Genomic DNA, 25002 nt, shown 5'->3' on the forward strand with positions numbered 1-25002 from the left:
AGCAAGGAAATTACTGAACAAAGTTGCATAGCCAATGTTGCTCAGAAGATTATACTACATTACCACTGCAGAACCTTTTGAATCTTAAAAATTGTCTGTCACAAAGAAGAAAAAACAAAAAAAACAACAGCATAAAGAGGTCTGAGACCTTTTTTTATCTTATTTTGTAATGTTCTTCTACCTGTAACTGAAAAACCTCTGAAAAAGGCTGTAAGATATATACTTCAAAGACAAATTGCAAGTATGCTCTACGATGGAGTTAGTGGGTTGCTGTTTGGCCTTGAAATTTTTCACCATTTTCTGCTTTACTGCTTTTGGCTTACTTTCATCTGATTCTAGCCCTCGTTCTCCCAAGACTGACATAGGTACATTTTTATACACCTAAACCCACTAATAATTTATTAATCTATCAATGTACTGAAAAGATGATGGTAAATGAAGGTTTTTACTAAATATCCTAAGTATACATTTATTCAGATTAAACTATTTTAGGAAGGCTGAATTTGCAGGTAAAACCAACAAACTACAATCTATACTACAGCAGTAAATCTATATTGACTGCAGAAAGCACCAGAAAGCACAGGAATACCAAACACGACAATTTAAATACTGGAAATGAAATAAACAGTATATTAACACCAACCACCTTATGAATAATCGTATTTACCTCTGAATGAACTCTCTGTATGTGTGACTGAAGATTGCCTTTCTGAGAAAAGGCTGCAGGACAAAAGGCACAAGCATGGGGTTTTTCACCAGTGTGCTTGATCATATGGGTCTGCAATGCCCCCTTCTGGTTAAAGGCTTTTCCACATTCACTGCATTTAAAAGGTCTTTCACCTGCAAGGAAAAAGGAGGATGTGGGGTAAAGGGGCTTTGAATTCATGTTTGCAGCTTCCTGTATCCAAACGAAAAATTGTTATCAGCCAAAATAAAATATTGCATATAGATAACTGTAGATACACACACACATAAACACAGAAACGAATGTTATTAGGTGTTTTAACAATGAAATTGTTTACCTTGAACACTAATCTCAGCATCTACTCCAATGGAAATGTTTTATGACCTAGCTGATGATTATCAGTTAAAATGAGTAAAATAAAGAAAACCTGTATGAAACAATTATTTAGAACAGCTTCCCTCAACTTGTGGTTTGGAAGATCTCAGAAGTTGCTATGCAAAAACACCGGAAGAAAAGAAAAAGGGGAAAAGAAAAACCAAAAACCCATACGCCATTCTTTTACACCAAATCCTATGAAATTCATATACCTGCATGGAAACAAACAACGGAGCAGAGGGTGGAGTAGGCAGTAATAACTAACAGTCAAAAATTCAACCTTTTGTTTAGTCTAAAAATCAAAGTCTTACAGCAACACTGCAAAAGTTGGCCTATGGTTCCTACTCCCCAATAAATTAATAGCCGTTCTTTACAACCACCTATTGAAAACGTGCAATATAATGATGTTTTTCTTATATAAGATATTGTACAGCCCTGCTCAGAAATAACTTTAAAACCTTGAATGTTTATATTACTTCTGAACATTAAAGAAAATCTCAGCAATGTTGTTACAGGAATGCTCTGTCACTATTTCCTGATTTTGGTGCTCTCAGTGCTGTGCGTACTTACAGTTATTTGTACATTAACAGACAAAGCATGAAAAACTCCCCAGAAATTGTAAGTGACAAAACATAACAGAACTGCATTAGCATACTACAAAGCTACATATTTTAAACACACAGACACTAAGAACGAACTTCAGTTTGTTACAACCATGTGTCTTAATTGACTACTGGAAATCTCCACTGTGAACTCAGTATTACTCTTGTGGTTTTTTTTTTTCTTTTAGTGAAACAGTTTAGCTGTGGTAATTCACGGTTGGACTCGATGATCCCTGAGGTCTCTTCCAACCTGGTTGATTCTGTGATTCTGTAATTCCAGGACCCTGAGAACATTTAACACTTTGCACATTACTACAGCAAAAACACTAGAAGCATGCTGTACATTGTGTCTGCTGCACCAGGAAGTACTAACATGTGCTAAATATTATGCACACTAAAGCAGTTTTAATGAATATTTTTATATGACTTCTAATTATATAGCTGTAATTACACTTAGTTTAAAATCATTAATTCTTAATTAAATTATCATTGTTTGAAATAAAAGCAGCTATTTTCTGAAATAGATTACAAGCATGTAAGTCATACTACCAGCTCTGAAGGAATGTATATTTTCTGTTCTGCTGCTTATGGGTTTTGAAGATGCTTTAAGGTCTGCAGGTTTTAACTGTATATCTTTTAATATAGATTAAAATACAGAACACTGATTCAGATCTTGAAATACAGTGACAAAATTCCTATTGGGCTTTCATAGGTAAAAGGCTTAACTTCCACTAATAGCTGCTGGTGGACACATAGAAAAATTGCTTCAGGTTAAGTCTGCCTATTTAAGAAAATCTCACGATAAAAACTAAATCTTAATTCTAGTGTGGAAATGTGGAATTTCTGTATTTCTCAAGTATAACTCAATAAAATACAGATTTGGGACAGGGAATGGGGGGTTCATTACTTACTTATTAATATGGGAATTGCTTAAGAGACTTATTTTTTTTTTTCCAAAGGATGTTAATGTTTGAAATTAATAGCTATGAACAAAGAAGTACTGCAATTAAGACACTAATGTAATGCTGTACATGTAGCACAGACATGCTCTTTTAACAATTAAAGACTTAAGTATTCTAAATTCTCTAAAGCACGGCTCTTTTTTCCTACATATTTTACGGTACTTCAAGCAATTGGATGCCAGACTGATTGTCTGCAGATTTAGAGCAATAACATACTTCACAAATTAAATGAGTATTCACCAGCTACTTGGAACTTAAAATGACCTACCATCATGTGCAGGTTGGGACTACATTTTCTGTCTCTGGTTTCCAAATAGACAAATGTCTTTTTATTCTTCAAAATAACTATAAATGGTCTTGAAATTTTTGAAGCTGCAGCAAAGTGTCCTCAACCAGCTATAATCTTGTTTCTTTAATTCTGACTAGAATAAGCTAAAATGATCTATCAAATAGAGAGAAGACTCTAAAATAAAAAAGTTAATTTTCAATTACTTTTTTAGATATTACTTTGATGCAACTTTTAAAGCAGGTACAAGGGTGACCTCTTGTGTTACTGTTCTATAACTAGATCTATAAAACTTAAAAAGTTCCTAAGAAAGAGTCATGCAATAGAATATTTATTTCTCCCTTGGTAAACAAAGTCATTCTTGTAAATGCAAGCCGTCACATCACTGTCTGAAGAGACTACTAATACAAACAACACCGCATGCTTACATACTGACTACCTGAATTAGCTAAAAACTAGACAAACAGCAATTTATTCACAAGATGGAAAATACATATATATTGCACTTCACTGGAGCACCTTCAGTGAAACCTTTAAAGCCAAATTCCTGCTATACTATGTATAGCTGGTTAAAACTTAAGAACTATTCTTACAGTCCGCTGTACACTTCAAAAACTTTTATATTATTTTATGCTTGGCATTTTTCTGTTATTTTAATTGCTTAAGGGTTAAACGTGCACACATTTATTACAGTAATTTAGCAAAAAAACATTTGCTATTCATTCTGCAAACTTGAACAGTCACCTGTACTTCTTGAAGTATCAAAATTACAATCTAGGCTTATCACCTCCCAAGCTCACTTTGGACACCCTGAAAATGGCAGTTAGAGTAAGTACAGAAAATATATGGCAGTAATTTTAAATAAATCAATCTAAAATCACAAGTAAGGCCACTACATTAGTAGTGTTGCTCGTTCTCATATGCTTCTGCTCTTTTTAGGATTGTAAATTTTAGAACCTGTTCTCTCTGGAGTACATAAGATCTTCTATTTAGAAGTAGCTGACTGGCCCTTATCTAGGGATTCTAATTTTAGGGCCCATTGAAACTTTAAGTACCAAAACTGGTATTCTGTAACAAATGAAACCTATAAAGTATTTAAATTTTTTTAACTGTTTCTAATTATACACATGTGTAAATTTTCAAAGTATATAAATTTCCTAAGCAAAGGAATTACGTAAAGGTTGTTTTAAACCAACAGGTAACAGCATCTAACGAGCCAAATGTATTAATACTATTTGAAGTCCCAACAGGGAGAAAAATATTTAGCGTTTCACAGGTTAACTGAATTTTGTAAAACAAACGCAAACTATAATAATTACTTCCACAGTCTTACCTGTGTGTATTCTAACATGACGCGTTAACTGACTCGGTTTCTGGAACGTCTTTCCACAGTGAGGACAGGAATAGGTAAACCCACTTCTGTCAATGTTTCTGTTATAAGATCTGGTATTTGAGACCCTGTCATTAAAAAAAAAAAAAATCTTTATATTAAACATTATTTTGAAGAAGCTTATTTTACTCCATCATTTTTTAACATACAGTGTAAATCTGATGACAATATATAGTATCAGCTGCAACAGTTAAAACCATACTCTTTAATAATACTAAAAGAACAATGTAAACAGTACTTGCCTAAGTACATAAAAGCACTGAGAATTTTAATTATTTCTGTAATAAAATAGATATATCTTAGAGGCTCTCTAGACACATTTTTACTGAAAATTCTGCTAGAAGTGTACAGTGACTTCACAACTATTATTTTGGTGGGAACTTTCAACTCTGTGCAACTCCATTTCTTTTGCCTGAACAAACCGAGACTTTCATTCTTAACTAGAATATGAAGATCTCATGAACTGGAGTATAAATGCAGTTGCTGAAGTCACCACTGGCCCTCAAAAACACATCACAATCTCCACAGAGACACAGTAACAGATGATATAAACTCCCCAAATTCATTTCTCTACAAATCAAACTAATTAGTTTAAATGACTGCTGAAAAACATCAACTGCAATGTGGAAAAACAACAACTGATTTTATGCTGGAAAAAAGGTAAACCAAAAACCTAGATGTTACGGACCATCACAACTACTCAGCTAAACAGAACCAGAAGGCAGTGGGCAAACCAATATGGTACCTAGAGCACTCCACATTCTCCATAGTGCCCAAGTATCCACACCTATACAGTAATTCAGCTTGTCAGTACTGCTTAAAGCTAACTGAAATTACACAAATTCAAATACCTGGTGTTTGTCTGAACAACTGAAAGAATTAGCTAATGTGGAGCAGATGTGCAAAACACACCACCACCTTGAAATACAAGCTGATATAACAATATAAAAAATAGCAGGTAAGTAACAGGCTGTGCCTAATACAGGAAATCATTAAACTTCTGCTCAAATGCTGCATCTTTCTACTCTAAGAGAACATAGATATTCAGTGTATATTTAAAAGAAAGCACATTTTCCCTTCCAATTGCTTCAAACAAGTATTACATGCATTTTTAAACTCTCTTTATACTCTTGCAGAACAAGCACAGAGTGTAGGTAATATATTTTACTTTTACATATTAATTATATCTACTAAAATTTACTGAAGTATCCAGAATAAAGCTGACTGAAGATTGCAGAGGAGAGAGAACAGCACAGATGTTACCACCTCTTCTTTCCATCTCAGGACAGATCTAGACCAGCCTGATTGTCAGAGTACAGTCTTTGATGAGCAACATCATCTCTTTCAACTACAGCTGCGGCACTTCAATAAAGGAAATAATATCCAATATGGAGGCAATTGTAGGGACAATCCTTAAAGATCAGATCACCTCCTAAACTATTTCATCATTTAGAGGTATAATGACCATTTTCTTTTTAGCAAAAGGTAGACACTAAATTTAAATTATAACTTACTAATAGTTTTCCATTCATATCATTCAGAGACAGAACAAATACCTTTCTGGGAAAGGAAAGTGCAACCACTACGAAAAAAACTTAAGGGAACAAGGCTCTTCATAATTCTAAATCCTAAGAAATTTCTGAAGCTTATTTTACACTGAAGAGCAGGAATCAATTTGATGTATGTCTCTGAACTTTAAATATACTGCACACAGTCAAACAAGTTAGATAAAACATTAACTTTTCATAATTCATCTTTTCATATTCAACAATAAGATTGTGTCAAAATAAAAAAAAAAATCTGAATTTCCACATTTTTCCTTTCAAAGTCATTTCTACTGAAACAGTGAAGGTCTGAGCTACATTAGCTTTATGATGAAGTGGAGCAGGAACTCTTATGCAATTCATTAACCTGTCTCACATACATGGGTTGTATCGATACTGCTGGTGAAAGGACAGCAAAGCACCGTTACGGATAGTAGTTTAATGAATACAAATGTAACATGTTTCTACATCTGAACCGATAAATAAGGCGAATCTCACATAAGGAAGCTCTGAATCCAGAAATAACCCACATTTAGGAAAATAAAGAAACAAATGATCACACAACACGTAGATCTCATTTATGTCAGAATGCAGCATGCATAATACTCTCTCAAAATCACAGCCATCATATTATATTCACTCCTCTATTTATTCGTCTTAACTTACACAGAAGATGTGCATAAAAAGAATGGGTGGTTTGTGTGTAATATTACACATTTATATAACTCAACACGAACATAACTTCATACCTCAAACCCTCAATTTTCAGATTGCAAATGGAAATCTACAACAATATTTTTTTAAAGCTTCTGGAACACAACTATTAACATCTTAGAACCTGTATCATCTGCTAATAAAAGAACTGGAAACAGCCAGTATTCCTCATTTTTAAATACATATTTTTCCCATCTGTTTTTTATAGAAACAGAGTGAAGATGAAAAGAGAGATCACCTGTCAAAACTTTAGGCTTTCTTAATGTATAAACTAAACCAACAGAAGTAAGTTTTTCTTTCTTCTAACTTAAAGTAATTTTCACCTTCCTAAAAGTAAAGTTAAACTAGAGAGCTGAAAAAAAGGACAGAACAGATATTCACTGAAAATAAGAACAGCATATATTAGGCCTCTTTTTTTCCCCTTCATTTTGTGCTTTTTCAGATTCACAAGAAACTCACAGCAGGTTGTGATGATTAAACTGCAAGGAACAACTTACTTCGTTGCAGAAGGTAAGCATTAGGACTTTTGCAACTGCAATAAATGCTATGTAAAATTAATATACATTTGCTTCAATATACTGCCATTAGCCTTTAAAATAATAAACACACTTCAAAAATCACTTTGTATCAGAAAAACTTAACCTGTGTTTACAAATAGCTAGCAGATGGAACTATGCTCAGTATGGGTGCCTAAATACAAAAATGGGAAAAAAAAAAAAACAAGCCTCCAAAAATAACCACTTACTTGAGGAAGGTTTTAAAAAACAAATGCCATTTCATAACAGCATACTAAAGAAAAGAAATGATTGGCACAGAACATGGTACTTTGCTGACTGGAAATGCTACTCCTGCTTTCCCCAGCTACCACCATAAAAGTAACATATGCTCATTTTGCTACAATCCTGTGATTGTCACCTTATTTTATAGTGAGTTTTCATATGCTCCTTTAGCTGTGAGGAAGTTTCAAATTCTTTTTTGCAAGACTTGCAGCTGTGGATCCTACTGCCTGCCAATTCTTGACGATGTTCTTCCATGTGTATGGACAGCTGACTCTGTAAAGTAAATTCATCTCCACATTCTGAACAGATAAGATTCTGAAAGAGATAATAGAGACTGATTTTTCAAAAGATGCCCAAAGAGCAGTACACATACACAAGCTTTGCTCAAGTAGATGAATGTATCCTTCTATGGACACTGGCAGCTGGAAGCTAGCAGCAATGAAAGCGTACAAGCTAAAAAAGTTTATGAGCCCCATAATATAAATCATGAACAATAATCACTGCCAGCTTGTGGTAATACTTTAAGAAACTCCACTGAAACTCAACTCTGAAAAAGTTCATATGGCAGCAGAAACAAGCAGTTTAGTACCATCCTCACCACCACTCCCTATTTCCTTGGTACACACAGAAACTTACCTCAGTGCCATTCCGTTATGGTCTATGTAAACATTTGTAAAAAATACTACTTTTGTAGATTCAGGGATTTTACACTTTTACTGGTTAAAATTATACAGATTGTCACTTACTTTGTAACAGTAATCTCAACACAGTTACTACTGACTTTTCTTAAGCTATCTTCACAGAAGAGATGACAGAAATAAATAGGGACACAATGTTTTTGACAGGTGTCTCTTCAACCCATTAATTTTACAGCAGTGTTAAACATACCACTTTCCAGTTATATTAATATTCCATGTAATTTAGAATGGAAATTATACTTGTAATGTTTAATGCAAAAGCATTGCCATTTCTCTGAAATTCAGAAGAAGAATCAAAGTCAAATATTGTTTCAATGAGAACGAAAAGCTCTGCATTTATTTGACTTCCTTTTGCTTTTCAAAGCCATTAATTTTATTTCTCAGTGTATCTTTATTTTACAAAATCTAAGCAGAGAGTTAAGATTAAATGTCTAAAAATATTCACCATCTCTTTGGCAATATATCTGTTACATGTTCCTTACTGGTGTGCATAAGTAACTTCAGACAGCTTCTGTCTTGGTTCATTTTTCAGTAATTGTGATTATCACTGCAAATGGAACTGGTTTTTATCCTCCCCCCCCTTTTTTTTTTCCCTCCTTGAATGATCAACAAGAGAAAAAAAACCTCTTCATTTAGATAAAGATATTCACAATAATGTTTTAATCAAGAAGAACAAAGATATACAGTACTATTTTTAAAATGGTTTGACAATAAATTTGTCGCCTAAGTCCGAAAAGAAAAAAAAAAAATGTGCAATATTGCCAGACAACGTTTCCACACAAAAACTTAAAAATTTCAAGTCCTTTAATGATATGAAATACTACCTCAACAATGACTTGTTTAATCTAACCTAGAGATCATCATTACTAGACTCAAGTTACAGTGTGGGACGATAAATAAATATTACTTTCTTTTCCAGAATCTACATTCAAATCTGAATAAGAATACTTCTTATTGAAAAATATTGTTCTTGACACAACAAATTTGGTTTATGATGATCCTCTCGCCCAAGTGGGAAAAAATTATCTGAAGAGAAGCCTCCAATGCGTACTATACCAAGCTCATGGACTCCAAAATTCAGAGTTTGTCAATCACTTCTCAGCATTTTTCAGACACACATATCTATGACATTAAGTTTCTACTACATATATTCTATTAAGAAACTTCCAGAAACAAAATCATAGCCTAAGAAGAAGTATTTGAGACTATGGAAGTCTATGTATTTTTATTCATTACTGTGGAATTTGCTGTAGGAAAAACCCAATGAGATTTTATAATAACAGAATTTTCACTTTATATCCACCAAAAATCAGTTTTAATTTTTTCAACATATTAATGTTTTCCTAAAGCCCAAGAAAACCTCATGCTCATGAAGAAAGATGATATATTAGCAATTTTAATGCAATAAATTAAAATTTTTCTATTTTTTATTTAGCATTGCTGTCTCACCAGGTCAAAAAGTAGCACTGCATAAGCACTGGATACCACTGTCCATTTCCACTGAGGAAGCGGACAAAACCAAGAATATTATATAAGAATATTATAAGAATATTAGCACAAAGTATGTTCTTTATGACTTCTTAAAAGAAAACTCCCTGAAAGTGAGGAATTTCAAATGTGGGTTTTTTTCTGTTACACCAGTTTATCACAAACAAATCACCAAAGAACGTGAGGAGAAAAGTTAGTCTCTTGCAAGCTTGATTTTAATAGCCCAGAGAATTCCTTCTGGAATCTCTCACAGGAGCGATCAATCACAAAAATCTGCATTTCAGCACAGACAGACATGCTCTCCCAAACCTAACTGGAAAGCTCAAGAAGCTAATCACACTAGTTTCTTGTTATTGCTCTGCTGCACTTAATCTGTAGATAAAGCTGGCTGATGCAGCACAGAACAAGGCTAAAGTTATCCAAACTTCAGCTTGGTGCAGCAATCTCCTCAACTGCTATGCATGTTCCCTAAGTGCATATGTATCTTTGTTCTGTTTTCAGATTTTCAACCCTTCTAACAGCAAAAGTAAGAATAGCAAACACGGGGGAGAATGTACTCCACTGATAACTTCTTATTGTTCACATTATGAAAAACTCCTGAATGACAGCTAGTGCCATCATCAAGACCCTCTGCTCCAAGTTCAAATTCCAGCTCTCCTACAGGGCCTGTGCATAACTACTGGGAAAGTCATTCCTGCAATTCTCTGAATTGTTACGTTCATCTCTGGTTTATCATAATTATAGGACATTACAAGAATACATTCATTAGCAATTGAAAAGTGTTCCTGTTTTTATAAATTTAATTTTCAAGCTGCAGATAGAATTTTAAATTGGAAGGCATCACACAACCTATTCTTTCCTCTACCCTAAGTATTGAAATCACAGCTGCTGAAGTGAATGAAAAATCACTTAGTAATAGAAAAGAATACTAAAAACCACTCTTAGGCATCTGTCCTGATGCTCAGTTTCCTTATTCTGATGTTTCTAGTGATTCATAATAAATCAAGTTTCCTCAATAAATACCCATTAAGCTACGTATCATTACAGATACATTAACATGCAACAAAATTGTACTCAAGTCCCCTCATCTTAACTTGGCTGCATACATCATAAAACGTGAACTGATAACAGGATTAAAGAAGGAATACATTCTCTACAGATGGCATTCCCTGCCTGGTTTAGGGAAAAATGCGAACAGGTCTATTATCCCAAACCTACTGGTCAAAACTGCTGTAAGCTGTCTGCAGTTGGTATGGAAAAACATACAATTGCTATGATTAGAAGTCTGGTGACAAAAGTGCATACTTGACTCAGCTCCAATTCTCCAATGCAAAGTGCAATTTTAAAAAAGCCTTCACTGGAGGAAGAGGTAATTATATGATTGAAAACTTCTTATTTTGGGCAGTACAATCAACTCTGGCAACTGCAGTAACACAGTAATGACTATAAAGTGTGCATAATACTACTATGCATTAACTATTTGCTAAGAATTTAACCAACAGCTTATAAAAATGGAAAATGAAATTGGGAGAGGGAAAGGAACAAGAAGTCCTCTCAAGCGAAACAACCACTCAAAAAAAGGGGTGGGAGTTCAATATAAGGGAACAGCTTCATGACACAAGAAATAGATGTTGAGAGTGTCTCACCATGTCATCTGCCATCAAAAATGATCACCCAGACTGTTACATGTGGGCTTATCAATGTACATGAAGTCACAGAAATTGCTTCAAAAGAAAAGTATTTGTAAATAACTAATCAGTTAATGGATATATATGATATGATATCTATCAAACATGCACAGATTCTCTTTGTTACTAAAGACAGGATGGGAACACTTGCTTACATCCAGTACATTAATTTCTGCTACTATTACTAAAACAGACTCCCCACTAAAAGTTTTATATTTCTTCCGAATGAGACCATTTATTCAATCCTCCAACCTAAAGCATATAGGTAAGGGATTAAGTATAGCCATTATCACATGTCTTTTCAAAATTTAAACTACGAGGTTTAATGAATTACCTCTTCTTTCTCATGTAGCATTATATGAGCTTTCAGACTGGCTACTCTGGAGAATTTCTTGTTGCACACAGGACACGTAGGATCTTCACCATTGTGAGTACATTTATGAAGTGTCAAGTTGAATTCAACATTAAATGACATTGGACACTGGTCACATCGGTGAGGCTGTTTGTTAAAACCACCAAAAAAAAAAAAAGACAAAATTCAATCTTCCCATAAGTTACATATACCCTAGGTGACACATATAACCATACAAATCAAACAGTTTAAAATAAAACAAGAGCAATTCAAGTACCTACATATGATAACGATCCTTAATAATACCAGTCTTAATTATTTTCTCTTCTTTGCATCTCACTACTGAAAATGCAAATACAGCATTTCAAGAGCATATGGGGAAGAAGGAAGGGGAAATAAAGAAAGCAGAGACTCAAAACTGAGACTGTCTGAGGAGAGTGAAGTTAACAGGAGAGAAGAATGAGCAAGAGACGGTAATAAATTTTCCTGAGATCGTAAACGCTCCTTAAGCAAAATTAATAATTGAACCAGCAAAGCAAGGAGCTTAGTTTATGCTAGGATTGACTGCTCTTCAGTTGGTATCGGCACAATCAGTTTTCATTCTTTAAGGGCACCTTCACTTTTAGATGTAAAGGCTCTTACACAAGTGTGCAATGGCATGGTTTTAACAGTGTCAACTTCCATTTTTTATATATCAACTTTACAACATTGAAACTTGTGTAAGTAGTTCTTTGTATACATGAATTATCATCTCAAAGTCTTACATTTTCTAAAAATTAATCTGTACCTACAGCTACCTCAAACAGTAATAAAATTATTTTCCCACCACATGTAAAGTAGTTTAGGCTTTGTGAAATAGAAAGCAAGGAAGACAAACGAAATGCTTCAAATTACAGATGAAACCTGTGGCAAAAGTTTCATTTATAAGTCAGTCCAGTCTTAATTACATATCTGTATTTTTCTCGTTCTTTCCCAAATTTGATTTGTAAGCGGCTAAAGTGTTGATATTAATCTACTGACTAATCAGTCAGTAGATATCTACTACATATTAGATTAGGTTGCTTGACATTATTGAAAACAGCTATAAGAGACTAGCAGAGTTCAATTAACTAATATAATCACTATTTTCTTTTTATTGCTAATGTGTAAAATCAGTTTGCAAATTCAATTAAAATAAAGCCACACATTTTCTCATCTACCTGAATATTTTATAAAACAAATAAAATGACTAAAATTAAAAATTACTGAACTGGAAACAACAATCTAACCAAATGGCATCAAAGTAAGGTCCTGTCTCAAACGAAACATGAGAGAGAAACTTCATAAAACTCTGAGGTCCCCAAGTAGTAATTATTAGTGATGTGATTAAAAAACCTGAAAATGACATCTTGTGTTAGCTTTACTTGTCAATCTATGAAAATATCAATATACACTGGTACTTTCTAAGTTAACATCTACTAAAATTCATACCTTGTCATTTTGCTCATGATCCCTCATATGGCGCTGGAACTGGGTCTCTTTTGGAAAAGACAGCAAACAAATCTCACACTTATGGAAGTTAGGTACTTGGTAGGGAAAATTACTGTTCTCCACAGTCAGTGTCAGAACATCATCTACAAAACAAGTATTGAAACATTTGTATGAAGTCACACTTCATTTACTTATAATTTGTTGTAAAAAACAGAATTCTTTGAAGTAGAACTATTCAAACTCCTGTAAGATTCTGACTTATACATGGGATCTTGAAGATCTCGGGCATAAACATTACTGCTTCCATTGACACAGGATATAACCATCCCTCTAATTGCCAGTCGCTAAGGAGGTAAATAATCACCTTTTTGTAGTAATTTGAAATAAATTCTTTCTGTGCTTCATAAACACCCATCAAGTTTTCAACAAAATAAAATGCTGCCAACTACACTAGGTATGAGTAATGCCAGGGGTTACTGTCATTTAATTTTAATATTTATTTTTATAAATTAATTATTTATAAAATAATATAAATTATTGTTATTTATAAATATATAAATTGCTGGCAATTAATTTTAAGAATATTACATCACGTGTTCCTAAAAAAACCTTTTTAATGTGATACAGTCAGCAGTTCTGACTACAAAGGTTTTCTGCCCTCCCCCGCTCCTTTCTCTCGCTCTTTTTTTCTCTTTAACAAAAATTTATGCATCTTTTCTTTCCTCTACTTCTGGCAATGTAAAACCTTTACTAGTTACCTTTATATTTGTAAAACCAATACCAATGTTTCAAATAGCTGAGAGAGATGCAATAAACTTCCAGTCAAACTGTGTACGTGTGAATTCAATGGAGAAAAAGATTTTTTTTAATAGACCCAGTCTAAGCCCATACAGTTTTCTTGCTTTGAACTCCTACAGTTACACAACTTCTGATATACAAGTTGCAAACTTCTATATCCTCCTGCTCAAATGGCTGAAGTCAGTCCTATAAATATTTAAGATATAAGGAAATACCAATCCAAATAAGTGAAACACATTTTACACTTCAGAATGTATTATTAATGAAGTTATCTTTATTTAAGAAAAACTTTAAGACAAGCTATTGGCAGGAGGGGTTAAAATACCTACGATCATTCAAAGGCGTATTAATAAAACAAAAATAAAAATCGATTGAGTCATGCTGCAGATTAAGGACACTAAGGAGAAAAAACCCATAGAATTCAGTTTCAAACACTGACACAGCTCAACAAAGTGCATCAACAACAGAATGCAACAGGATGAAAAAAAAAGGGGGGCAACGTTGATTCTATCATCTAGATATGCAAGGCCTGATGTTTCCATTTAAGAAAGTCAGTACTTCTCACCATGTATGTAAGAATTAGGCATAGGAAGTAACAACACAACTAGAAGTTTACAGCATCCTGTTTACACTTCCTCAGAGGAAACTGAAGATTACAATTCATACAGTATTTCTGCTCAGTACTGCATCTACCTCAAAGTCCTGGCTCACTCAAAACACCAAAAAAATCAGTACCTTATGTCCTGAGCACCTTTTTTTCTTGCTAAAATTTTCAGAAACTTAAGAAGTTTGTAGTTGAGGAAGCTCTAGGAAACATTTCAGCACAAGGTATTTTGGGCAAGAAATCACAACTAAAACAATGTCCTGGGGACTTCCCATTTCTGGACTAAGTCATCCAATCAACTTTTGCTTTGCAAAGTTTAGTGATACATCTTTCTATTAGAGAGAAATACTTTTCTCAAATATCACAAGTCTTTAACACGTATAAACTTAAACCTACTGCATCCTTTCAAGGACACTCAGTTGTAAACTCATAGTATACGCAGACACTATCAATTACATCCCCGAAATGGTCACAATTCTCAAAAGCTGAAAAGCACAGCTTTAATTACAAGACATTGTCCTTTAAGCGTCCTTGTGATAAATACACCTGAGCAGAACACAGGGTACAAAATCAGTTTCTGTAAATATTAGCATGACAAGAAAAAGAGGTGAAAGAAAAATCTACTCCAATACTTGGACTATATGAAAACATAAGCAAGAAGCTTTCAGTAATTGTGCAACCCCATGAAGGCCTGACCTCTCACTTCAAACTGACAACTGAAAAATGATCCAATCCATGACTTCAGAAAGGTCTTTAAACCTTTCCCATGAACCAAAGAGATTATCTTTAAACATTCACTCTCGAGATCAAAGTCACCAGACAACATATAAAAACAATGCCTAAGCAATTGAAGTAGCGCAAATGTAACTTTGAAATAATCAAAGGTGCTCACTTCTCTAGAATTTGAAACACGGAAAAAGCAACATGCTCACTAGCGTCTGAATATTACCAAATTATTTACTTTTTTAGGTCAGTAACATTTCTACGTATCATTTTTACTAAAATGTGTATCATATCTGTATCAACCACAACACTGATTAATCTACAGGCTATGAATTTTCTCCTGGAATTCAAAAAGGAGTTTAAATTAACTATATGTTAATGAAAAATTAAATAGCCTTGTGATGTTTCAACAGAATTTGATGACTCTAAGTGTATGAAATCGTACCACCTGATACAGAGATATATAGGAAGAAGATATTTCAGCTCTTCTTTAAAAAGAAGGAAATGATCACCACTAAAATAAACAGAAAGGGGTAACAAAAGCATAATCTTAAATATTTCATAGGAAAGAACAGAGAAACAGCCTAAACTTTGGGGAATGAGGAGCTGAGCACATCACACCCCGTGTTGAAGAGTCAGGAGCTTCTCAAGACTAGTTCATGGGTGATCATAAACCCTGAGCTGCCTGCAAGTTTTCCCGCCTTCCTAAGACCCTCAGACCCCAAGGAAGAAAAACTAGAAGGCACACGCTTAGAAAACTCATTGCTTACGTCTGTAACATCTTAGGCATTACTCTTTCAAATAAAATCTTTGTAACTCTTTCCAAAGCAAATCTTTGTAATTTTTTCCAAAGCCAGATCTTATGCTTTTTTGGTCCTATATTGCTAAAGAGCAAAAGAAAGATGTTTGGGAGTCAGGACTGGACCCTAGAATCAGCAACTGGACTGTGAGGTCCAGCTTGACTTGGCAGAGGACTCCTCCTGCAGAAATCCTTAAGACAAGGCACAGCAAATCAATTTAGGTTAGATTCCAGAAATCTTCAAAGGCTCAACTATTGGAAGATCAGGCTGAAGACTGCTCTAAGTAATTACAGCTGGTATGAACAGAAGAACAGTCCAGTCTGGATTTAAAAGAACTCTGAAAGTTCAGTTGTTTCACTCAAAGGGGCAGGATTGAGATCTAATACAGATTAAAATTAAAACACACCCATTTATTCATTAACACTATGTCTGAAGTAGCTTAAGGGAAAGATGAGACTATAATAACCTTTTTTCACTTGTTTTCCTCACTAAAATAGTTTGGTTGTCTATTACCAGCTAAATATTGGCTAATCCTGAGAGCTGCACAAGTCCCTTTTATTTAAGATGCAGGAAGTGACTTTTTATTTTATTCTTCCAGTAACAAGGAGAGTATTCAGAATAATATCCCTACCGAAATCAAGGAATTGTGTAACAGCAAGGACAAAACTGTTATGTTGTGTTTAGAATTGGGAAGATAGAAAAACAGGAAAGGCATTGTCAATTAAAAAAGTAACAAGCAAGTGAGCTATATTTTGACTTTTCAGGCAGCTGTTACAGATTCATAAAGTATGACTTGGGTCTATCTTCATTTCAATATAAAAAAGAAATAAAAGTTTGACAGAGTTTTTTTGTTACAAGAATTAATAACCAGATGAAGACACTATTTACACAGATAACTCTATATCATAGCAAGTCAATGTAACAACCTACATTACCATATTTCAGCAAAATCAGCAATAAAACCCAGTTTTGCAATCATCTTTTCTTATATCATAGAAAAAATGCTTTCAGGCGCATTGGCTTGGACCATGAAACAAGCCAAGCACTGCAAAATATTGAATCTATCTTAAAGGCAAACATTTTTAAATACCCAAAACCATGCAGATGACACCAATTCAAGAAGTTGGCAGTTGGGTATGGATCCTGCACTTTCAAATGCACTGAAAAATCTGTTAATCAAAAAAAAAAAACAAACCCAAAACACAACTCTAAACTTCCCCTGTGTACCAAAGGGAAAAAAAATAAAAATACTGACATACATGACATAGCGTTTGACAGTCACAATGCATTATTTATCAGATTAGTAACCCTATGATAAATTAGCTAATAAGGTGCCTATGCTCTCAGAAAAATAAAAATATTAGGTACACAGATTAAGCAACCTATTTATTGCCAGATATACTCTGTCCAGATGAAAATACAAATCTGTTGTCTGTTAATGAACTAACAGAAGGCCATTCAAGTCAAAAACACAGAATTAAAATCTTGAGTTTTTAGTTAGAGCAGACATTAACTGATTAAGCATATAATGTCAACAAAATCACATGAAAAACTGGCATGCTCTTACTAGAGAGAAGCTACTTATTGACATGCACAAACACAAACACACAGAAAACACAAAATTCATATCAGAGTAACAAATCCCCTGAAAAATAAGTGATTCTTTCAGGTCTGCACACTACAACAAATGACAAACTTCACTGAACAGCTGCAAAGTTTAAAACACTGCCATTTGTTAATACTAACTGCATGGAAACAGTGTAAAAGCCACCATAATTTTCAGTTTGGGGTGTTTTTTTTTTCCAAATTTGCATGTTTGTCTAGTTGCAACACAAATCAACCCTATTCCACCACAGCTTGAGAGAGACAGTCAAGTATCAATACAATTAAACTAAACAGGGAGCACTTAGCTCACTATGCACTGTCAAACATACATTTTGTCTGTATTCTTACAGTTTGTCCAAAGTGCCCAAAAATACCAGAATCAGATTTGCAAAGTACCTATCAATGATAACAAACTTTCAGTTTAAAGACAGACTTATTTAAATACTCTCAATGTTACAACCTTCCAAGTTCTTTTCAAATTAATTGTCCCTCACAGAGCAGCAGCAGCAATCAAGCATTGGAACAACTCATCTACAGATTTCTGTGACACAGCCTTCATGAAAACTTGACCTCGGGAGTTGAGTCAGCAAGCAGGTGCTCTCTGCTATAAGCCACTGATGACAACTCAATGTGGAAGGAGGAAGACAGAATTAGAGCACTCCCAACCATTCCCTCCTTATGTAAGCAGCGCTCTGCCTCACGGCAGCCTGCAATCCTCTCTGCAAGGCGCAGATGGACTCGTTCAGCTGTAAAGGCAGCACAGCCTTATTAGATCTCTAATAGCCTACTCACATCCAGCTGAGAGGACACCGCGAATACAACACTCAAGCTTGCGGAATTCATGGATGAAAACTTGTCACTGAAGTTAAATGGCAGCTAGCAAGTTTAGGGACAAAAGGGTCTGACTCTATCAAAACCTATTTACTAATTTATGAGCGCAAAGAAAGTAGGTAGGACAAGAGAACAAAACAGGGATGGAGATATTTATGTTTCCTCATACTACGCTTTAAGTCATAGAACACAAATGATAATGAATCATTAAAACATTTTGTTTAGTTCTGCAATCATAAAAGAACCGGGTTAGCTAGCTCAGCTCCCTTAAGCGAAAACAGTAGTCATTCCTCATGACTTCTAATGGGAGCAGCAGACTCAACTCTCAATCCATGTATCGGACCAAAATCCAGAAATCAATCAAGACTTACTCACATAAGACAAGGTAGTTTTACTATGTTTTGGTCAATAATCAATCTGGAATTTAAAGCATTGCCAGTCCAGACAGTTGGCTTCCAGGAGCACACTGCTGAGATGGATGTCCAGGTGCCAACTGCTCAGCATTTGCCAACACAAAGCAGCTGCACTCCTTTCCAGACCACACATGACTCCAGAATTTGCACAGCCACACCAATGCACTGCAGGCAGCAGAGACACCTCACAGAACACAGAATGAGTATCTCCATCGTAGCTGGTTAAATGCTGAATAGATTGTACTGGGGCTGGTTGGGATGGAGTTAACTTTCTTCATAGCAGCCCATAGGGTGCTGTTTTAAATTTGTGACAAACAATGCTAAAGCACCAATGTTTTAGCTGTTGCTGAACGGTGCTTGTACAGCGTGAAGGCTGCCTCTGTTTCTCACTCTGCCCCCACAATGAGTAGGCTGAGGGTGGGCGAGAGGTTGGAGGGGACAGCTAACGCAAATTAACTGAAGGGATATTCCATGCCATACAACATCACGCTCAGCAACACAAACTCAGGTGTAGTCCTTCCAAGGTAGTCTTTGCTCAGAGACTGACTGAGCATCAGTCTGCTTGTGGGAGGTGGTGAATGTTTGCCTTCGTATCACTTGGGGTTTTTTACTTTTTTTTCTCCATTTATTAAACTGTCTTCATCTCAACCCACAAGCTTTTTCTTGCTTTTGCTATTCCAATTCTCTCTCCCACCCTATTGCAGGAGGAAGTAAGCAAGTGGCTGCTGGGTGCTTGATTGTTGGCCAGGGTCAACCCACCACATAGATACACCATCCACATCATCCTAATGTACACAGATAAGTTAAAATTGGCATTTCTGTAACCATCTCTGACAACTTCATCTGGCATTCAGGTAAATATTGCTATATTTATTGCTAAATATTCCAAAGCAGGAGTTATACTTTTTGACAGCTGCATATGAATACCAAGCTAGCATTTATCAGCTGTTAGTTTTTATATGATTTGGGTGTCTCACACTTGAGACCTTGGCCCCTACCTGGGTCCAGCCACTACACTGTTAACAGAAATTTAAGAATGAACTAAATGATTTGCCAGATGATCTTCCCTCTCCCTACGAGGGAACAAAATCCAACTACAGCAGAAAAATTCAAAAGACAGACATGAGAGCTCTCAATTAGAAATTTAATTATATTTGGAAACAACACATAGGAATGAATGAGGTATGAAGGTATGAGCACAACTGCAATAGGGAACAAAATAATGAAGACCTGCAATTGGCAGAAAGCTATGGAGAAAGAACAGAACAAGGCTGAAGTTATCACATAGCCAGAACTTAAACACAGGTTATTTAACTGCATAGGTTACTGGGGAAAAGGCACAGACATATTTCAAGTACAGGGAGGAATTAATGTGGCATTAAAGAACACTAGTGTAATCTATTTTCTTCTCGCTGTGACCCCACATACCCTTCCTGCATAAACTTAGATTTTGTTACTGTAGAACACTGGGATAACCAAACAAAAGTATCACTATTAAAGCCTGAAGATTCTCTTTTCTAAGGTAAAAGTTTCAGCAGTTGTCCCTCACATATGTTTTAAGAAGGAATTACCTATACCTATCGTATTTAGAAGACTTAGCCCACATCACAGAAGCAGTACCACAACCTCTTCATTCTTGCCTGCACGACACCACTCACCTATTCTTTTACTTGTCAGTCAGAGGTCACCACATAAAATCCTAGTGCACAACTACTAAAACAATCCACATAAGTCATCTCCAAATTTATATCAGAGTGAGTTCAAGTCGCATTTGTCTTCAATAATAAAAAACTGTGATGTAAAGCCTCAGAACCGACCTTCCACTAATTCAATATATCCACACCCCAACTGATGCTAGAGGACTGACAGGCAGCAAAACAAATACAGCCAGCTCTGCAGAGGCAGACTTAAAGCTATATCATCTTCTCCGTGTTTCTTATCTTTGTGTATTTAATATTTACCACTCTTCACATGTGAATTCTGTTAAAATTCATGACCTGTGAAGGCACAAAATACTCAGTTTTAACTGCACTCATAAAGGAATTCAGTTTATACTTGTGCAAAAGTAGCCTTTGGGTTTAAATATAGGACACACACCCTAGGCTTAAAAACTGCTTCAGTATACCCTGCAAATATTTCACTTTGCTGTTCAAGAATTCCTCTTCTGCTATTTGAAAATGACCAGACAGTTGCGAAAGTAAAAAACTGAGAATTTCACATTGCTGCTACTCAAACAGTGACAAGCAGTATTGTATCAAACAGAAAAGACCTTCACTCTGGGGAAATAAAATTTAGGGGAAGAGAAGACAACTGAGGGTGCAAGAACAGTTACTGAGTCCTCAAAATCCTTCTCATACACCTGAAATAACAACAGAAATAGCAAAGCAGTGACTACCAACTCATGGTAACAACTACACATTTATTGGGACAAAATGGAAACTCTCACAAATTAGCAGAAAGAACCAGTGACAAAGTCTCAAGTTTTCACTTAAGTTTTCACAGGACCTACAGAAAACCCCTGTCCAATACAGTAGCTAATAAAATAGCCATAAGCACCCAAAATATCATTCTGGATCTCTAACAAATACATCTTCAAACATTGCCTTTCCATTGGCTATTGAACTGAACAGTAAAAGCCTGGTATTTATCTCAATTCCAGCTTAATAGCAACTGTTCATTGCTAAATTCTAATTAAAACAAGAAGTTGAGTAAGATTTCTTCAGTATAACATCCTTACAATATGAGGCCTACCATATTTTTAAAAACTCTCCTCAAAGCAAAATCACATTGTGTTTCAAGGCTTTTTCTTTTCAATTTTCAGGCATTTCTCCCAAGCTCCAGAAATACTTAAAATGAGCATCTCCTATTATGCTAATATTTTAAAGAAAGCATACAGCAGATATCTTATGCAAAGTCAGTTAGTAAAACTAAAAGTAAAGGTAACAGTTTGAGGGATTATTACTAAGAAAGTATCGCTAAGATACCGAAGCTTAAATCTGAGAAATGTATTCACGAAAGGGCATGAGAAAACATACACCAGTATGAACAGAACACAATAAATGTTCCCCTGCGTGTTTTATTTGTGCTACCTTAGCTGCACGGGAGCAGTGCAAATCACTTTCTAGTGTCTTACTAGAGACTCCTAAGGGACCCAGCAAACAGAACTGCCCCTCAGCCAGTGGTTCTCAAACGAATGTTGGCAACGACGCACAACAGACTACAGAAAATTCACATGGCCTAAAACTCTCACAGTTCAAACGCTGCAATGCAAGTTACTTAGAACCACAGCAGCCACATTGGAAACTCTGAGGCACACACATGAATAATTGTTTTTTAACTTCCTTCCAGGTTAGAGGCTGCATCAAGAAAACCTGTGTAAACGTGTCCTAGTGTGTTAACACCAATTACGTGCTATGAGCTGCTCGTCCTTTTCTTTCTTTAAAAAGATCTGCATGGAGGAGCATTTTTTCTAATGCATTCTTCTTGCTTCATATATATTCAAGGTCTCATCCTGAAATTTTCAGAAAGGCAAGAGCCAAGGACCCACCGCACCTCTGTAAAAGGATTTGCTATACAACCACTGCCAAGCACCCAGAACAAGAACCAAGGAGCAGCAAAAACCCAAATCAGAGAAGATTAGCTCTTTTAAGCTTGAGAATCATACCCTATACTTCATCCACCTCAAAGGAGAATCACAGAATGGTTAAGGTTGGGACCTCTGGAGGTCACCTTGTCCAACCCCTCTGCTCAAGCAGGACCAGACAGAGCCAGTTGCTCGGGATTGCATATAGATGGTTTTTTAATATCTCTGTGGAAGGCGACTCCACAACTTTCTTGTGTAACCAATGCTCAGTCACCCTCACAGTAAAAAAGTGTTTCCTTATGCTCAGATAGAACATGCTGTGTTTCAGTTTGTGCCTATCAGAGAGATCAACTGGAACAGTTCATTTAAGTTTAAATAATAAAAAAAAAAAAAAAAAAAAGATAATCGCAATACAATTTTGGGGAAACACTACCAAGGCAAAAAAAAAGTTCTCTTAGAACAGCAGCCATTGAGGTCAATATTTTGACTATTGCTGCCTAGAGTTCAGTTTTGTATCTAACATTTAATTTTCCTAGAACAAAGAACATGTTCTAGTATTTGACATGCACGGTGGTTAAAGAAGTCTAAGGAAGCTGCACTACAAAACATTACTGATTCACCTTTATTTTCTTCCAAACAAAGCTGTATTACCATAAACATACAGACTGTACAACTACAGAGAGCAACACAGTCTCTTCCATGAAAGACATTAGCATACCAGCGTTGTAGGAATTCTGAGAACCACACTAAAAAGCAACAAAACCTAAAAACATACAATTTCCTAAGCAAAAGGTACGAAATTTATTTTTGTAAACAGCTTTTTTCTAAATAAAATTCCTTCTGCTAAAAGTGAAGCCTATGGAATTCACAACCAGTTTTCAAAGTCTGTCAGCCTGTATCTGAATGGGACAAACAGTCAAGTGTCCCGAGAACATAAATTTCCCAGATTCAAGCTGTTCTGCTCAGCCAGAGCTTCTTCATTCATGACCTTCTTTTAGCCACATATTAAGTGTAGAAAAAAAGTGATGCTTGCCAACACTGACTTTGCTGTTTTCACAAATGGCTGAAATCTCAAGGACCAGACTCCAGAACCCACAGTATTTGCCTATACAGGGCAGAGTCCTTGCAATTGCAGACTGCAGAAGTCCCTGACCCTGTGGTATCCCTAGACCCTGTTAATTCTGAACTGCTGCCTGCAAACTACCTCGATGAAACTATTTAATTAATAAATTAGCAAATTTCCTTTTAAAAAATTAAATACATGAAAAATACAAAATAGGATCAAACTCACAGTAAGTCTTGACAGCCATATCTCTTACTATAGGAAGGGTCTAAGATCAAGGTCCAACTACAAGCAAAAGGGATACAGCTACTAGGCACTTTTTCTGGACAGCTTGTCTCAGTCTTGATGTTTTCCTCATTCATATATCGTGCCATTATTATAGGAGCTTACACACAGATGATACATGGGTACCCTTGCAAGAACTACTAGAATATTAAGTAGATATTTTAGTTAAAATATACTTTAAAAAAAAATCCCTCAGCTTCCAAAATTGGTAACAGCCAAAGCTCTTTTGGTTCTTCATTATATACTCATTATTTAGTGTTCAAAAGCTGAGATCAATGGCTTCAACAAAAAAATAAAAACTTCTGCTAGGAACCTGTAGCCATTTGGCTTTCCATACTGGAGAGAACATTTTCCCCAACTTCCCAACACTCATATAACAGTACAGCATGATCTTTTTTTGCCTGCCAGCACATTTTAATTCCACAAAAAGCATTCTACAGAAGACTCACCTACACGTTCCTTTTGAAGACCCAGAGCTCATCTGCAAGCATTCAGAAAATCAGACATTCTAAATATATACTGAAAATATTAATTAGTTGACTTCTCATGACTGAAATAACAATGGTATTTGAATGTTTTATGAAATCTCTCCCCATTCCATCTGGTAAAAAAAAAAATTAAAAGAAATCTACTGCGACATGCTTGTGCTGAAAGAGAAGTCACTGACGGAGGTTTCAGGTCTACCTGAAGCACAGTATTTTTGAAGTTTGTGGGCTTTGTTCAGATACTGCTCACAGATCTCTAGTAACATCAGCAGAAATGAACTACACAAAAAAGCCATAAAACTCATTGGCTACAAATTGCTGTCAAAAAAAACCCAATCCCATCAAATCAGTCCTGCCCTGAACTATTCTCTAGTCATCAAGAAAATGCAAGCAAAAATATAAAAATTTAAATGTGAGACAGACTAATACATGTTTGAGAAAGAAAATCAGTTTTTTTATACATATACTCACAAAGAAAACGACTACAAAGGTGTTTTTTAAAGCCTCAAAAAAAGAAAGCCCTCTTCCTTGTAATCAGAGAGATGGAAGAGTTGAATCTTATTTTCACTCGTTTATCATCTTTTATTCGCAGCTCTCATTAATTTGGCCCGAAGAGGGTGGGGGCAGTGCAAGGGCAAGGAGAACAGCGGCGGAAGGGCTCGGAGCCTTCCTCTCCTGCCTGCCGCAAGCCCGCCCGGGCTCCTCCTCCGGCCCTCACCAGCTCCAGCCAGCCCGGCGCCGGGGCCTGCGGCCGCAGCACCCGCACCACGGCCGGAGGC

General features: G+C 35.6%; 1 protein-coding gene across 6 annotated transcripts in view; it reads right to left on the reverse strand.

The window, feature by feature from the left end:
• The window catches only part of ZNF236 (zinc finger protein 236), a 96072-nt gene that overhangs the window by 70566 nt on the left and 504 nt on the right, over positions 1-25002 (reverse strand). For all 6 annotated transcript variants that reach the window (XM_068396284.1, XM_068396281.1, XM_068396283.1 and 3 more), the window contains exons 2-7: positions 24188-24219; positions 13034-13176; positions 11546-11710; positions 7474-7652; positions 4244-4368; positions 668-840 (exon numbers count right to left, since the gene is read on the reverse strand). In XM_068396284.1, the coding sequence (XP_068252385.1) occupies positions 668-840; positions 4244-4368; positions 7474-7652; positions 11546-11710; positions 13034-13060 (669 nt within the window). In that variant the 5' untranslated portion in view covers positions 13061-13176; positions 24188-24219. The remainder of the gene's footprint in view (positions 1-667; positions 841-4243; positions 4369-7473; positions 7653-11545; positions 11711-13033; positions 13177-24187; positions 24220-25002) is intronic.

Source organism: Nyctibius grandis, chromosome 3 (assembly GCF_013368605.1).
Source record: "Nyctibius grandis isolate bNycGra1 chromosome 3, bNycGra1.pri, whole genome shotgun sequence".
Classification (NCBI taxonomy): domain Eukaryota; kingdom Metazoa; phylum Chordata; class Aves; order Nyctibiiformes; family Nyctibiidae; genus Nyctibius; species Nyctibius grandis.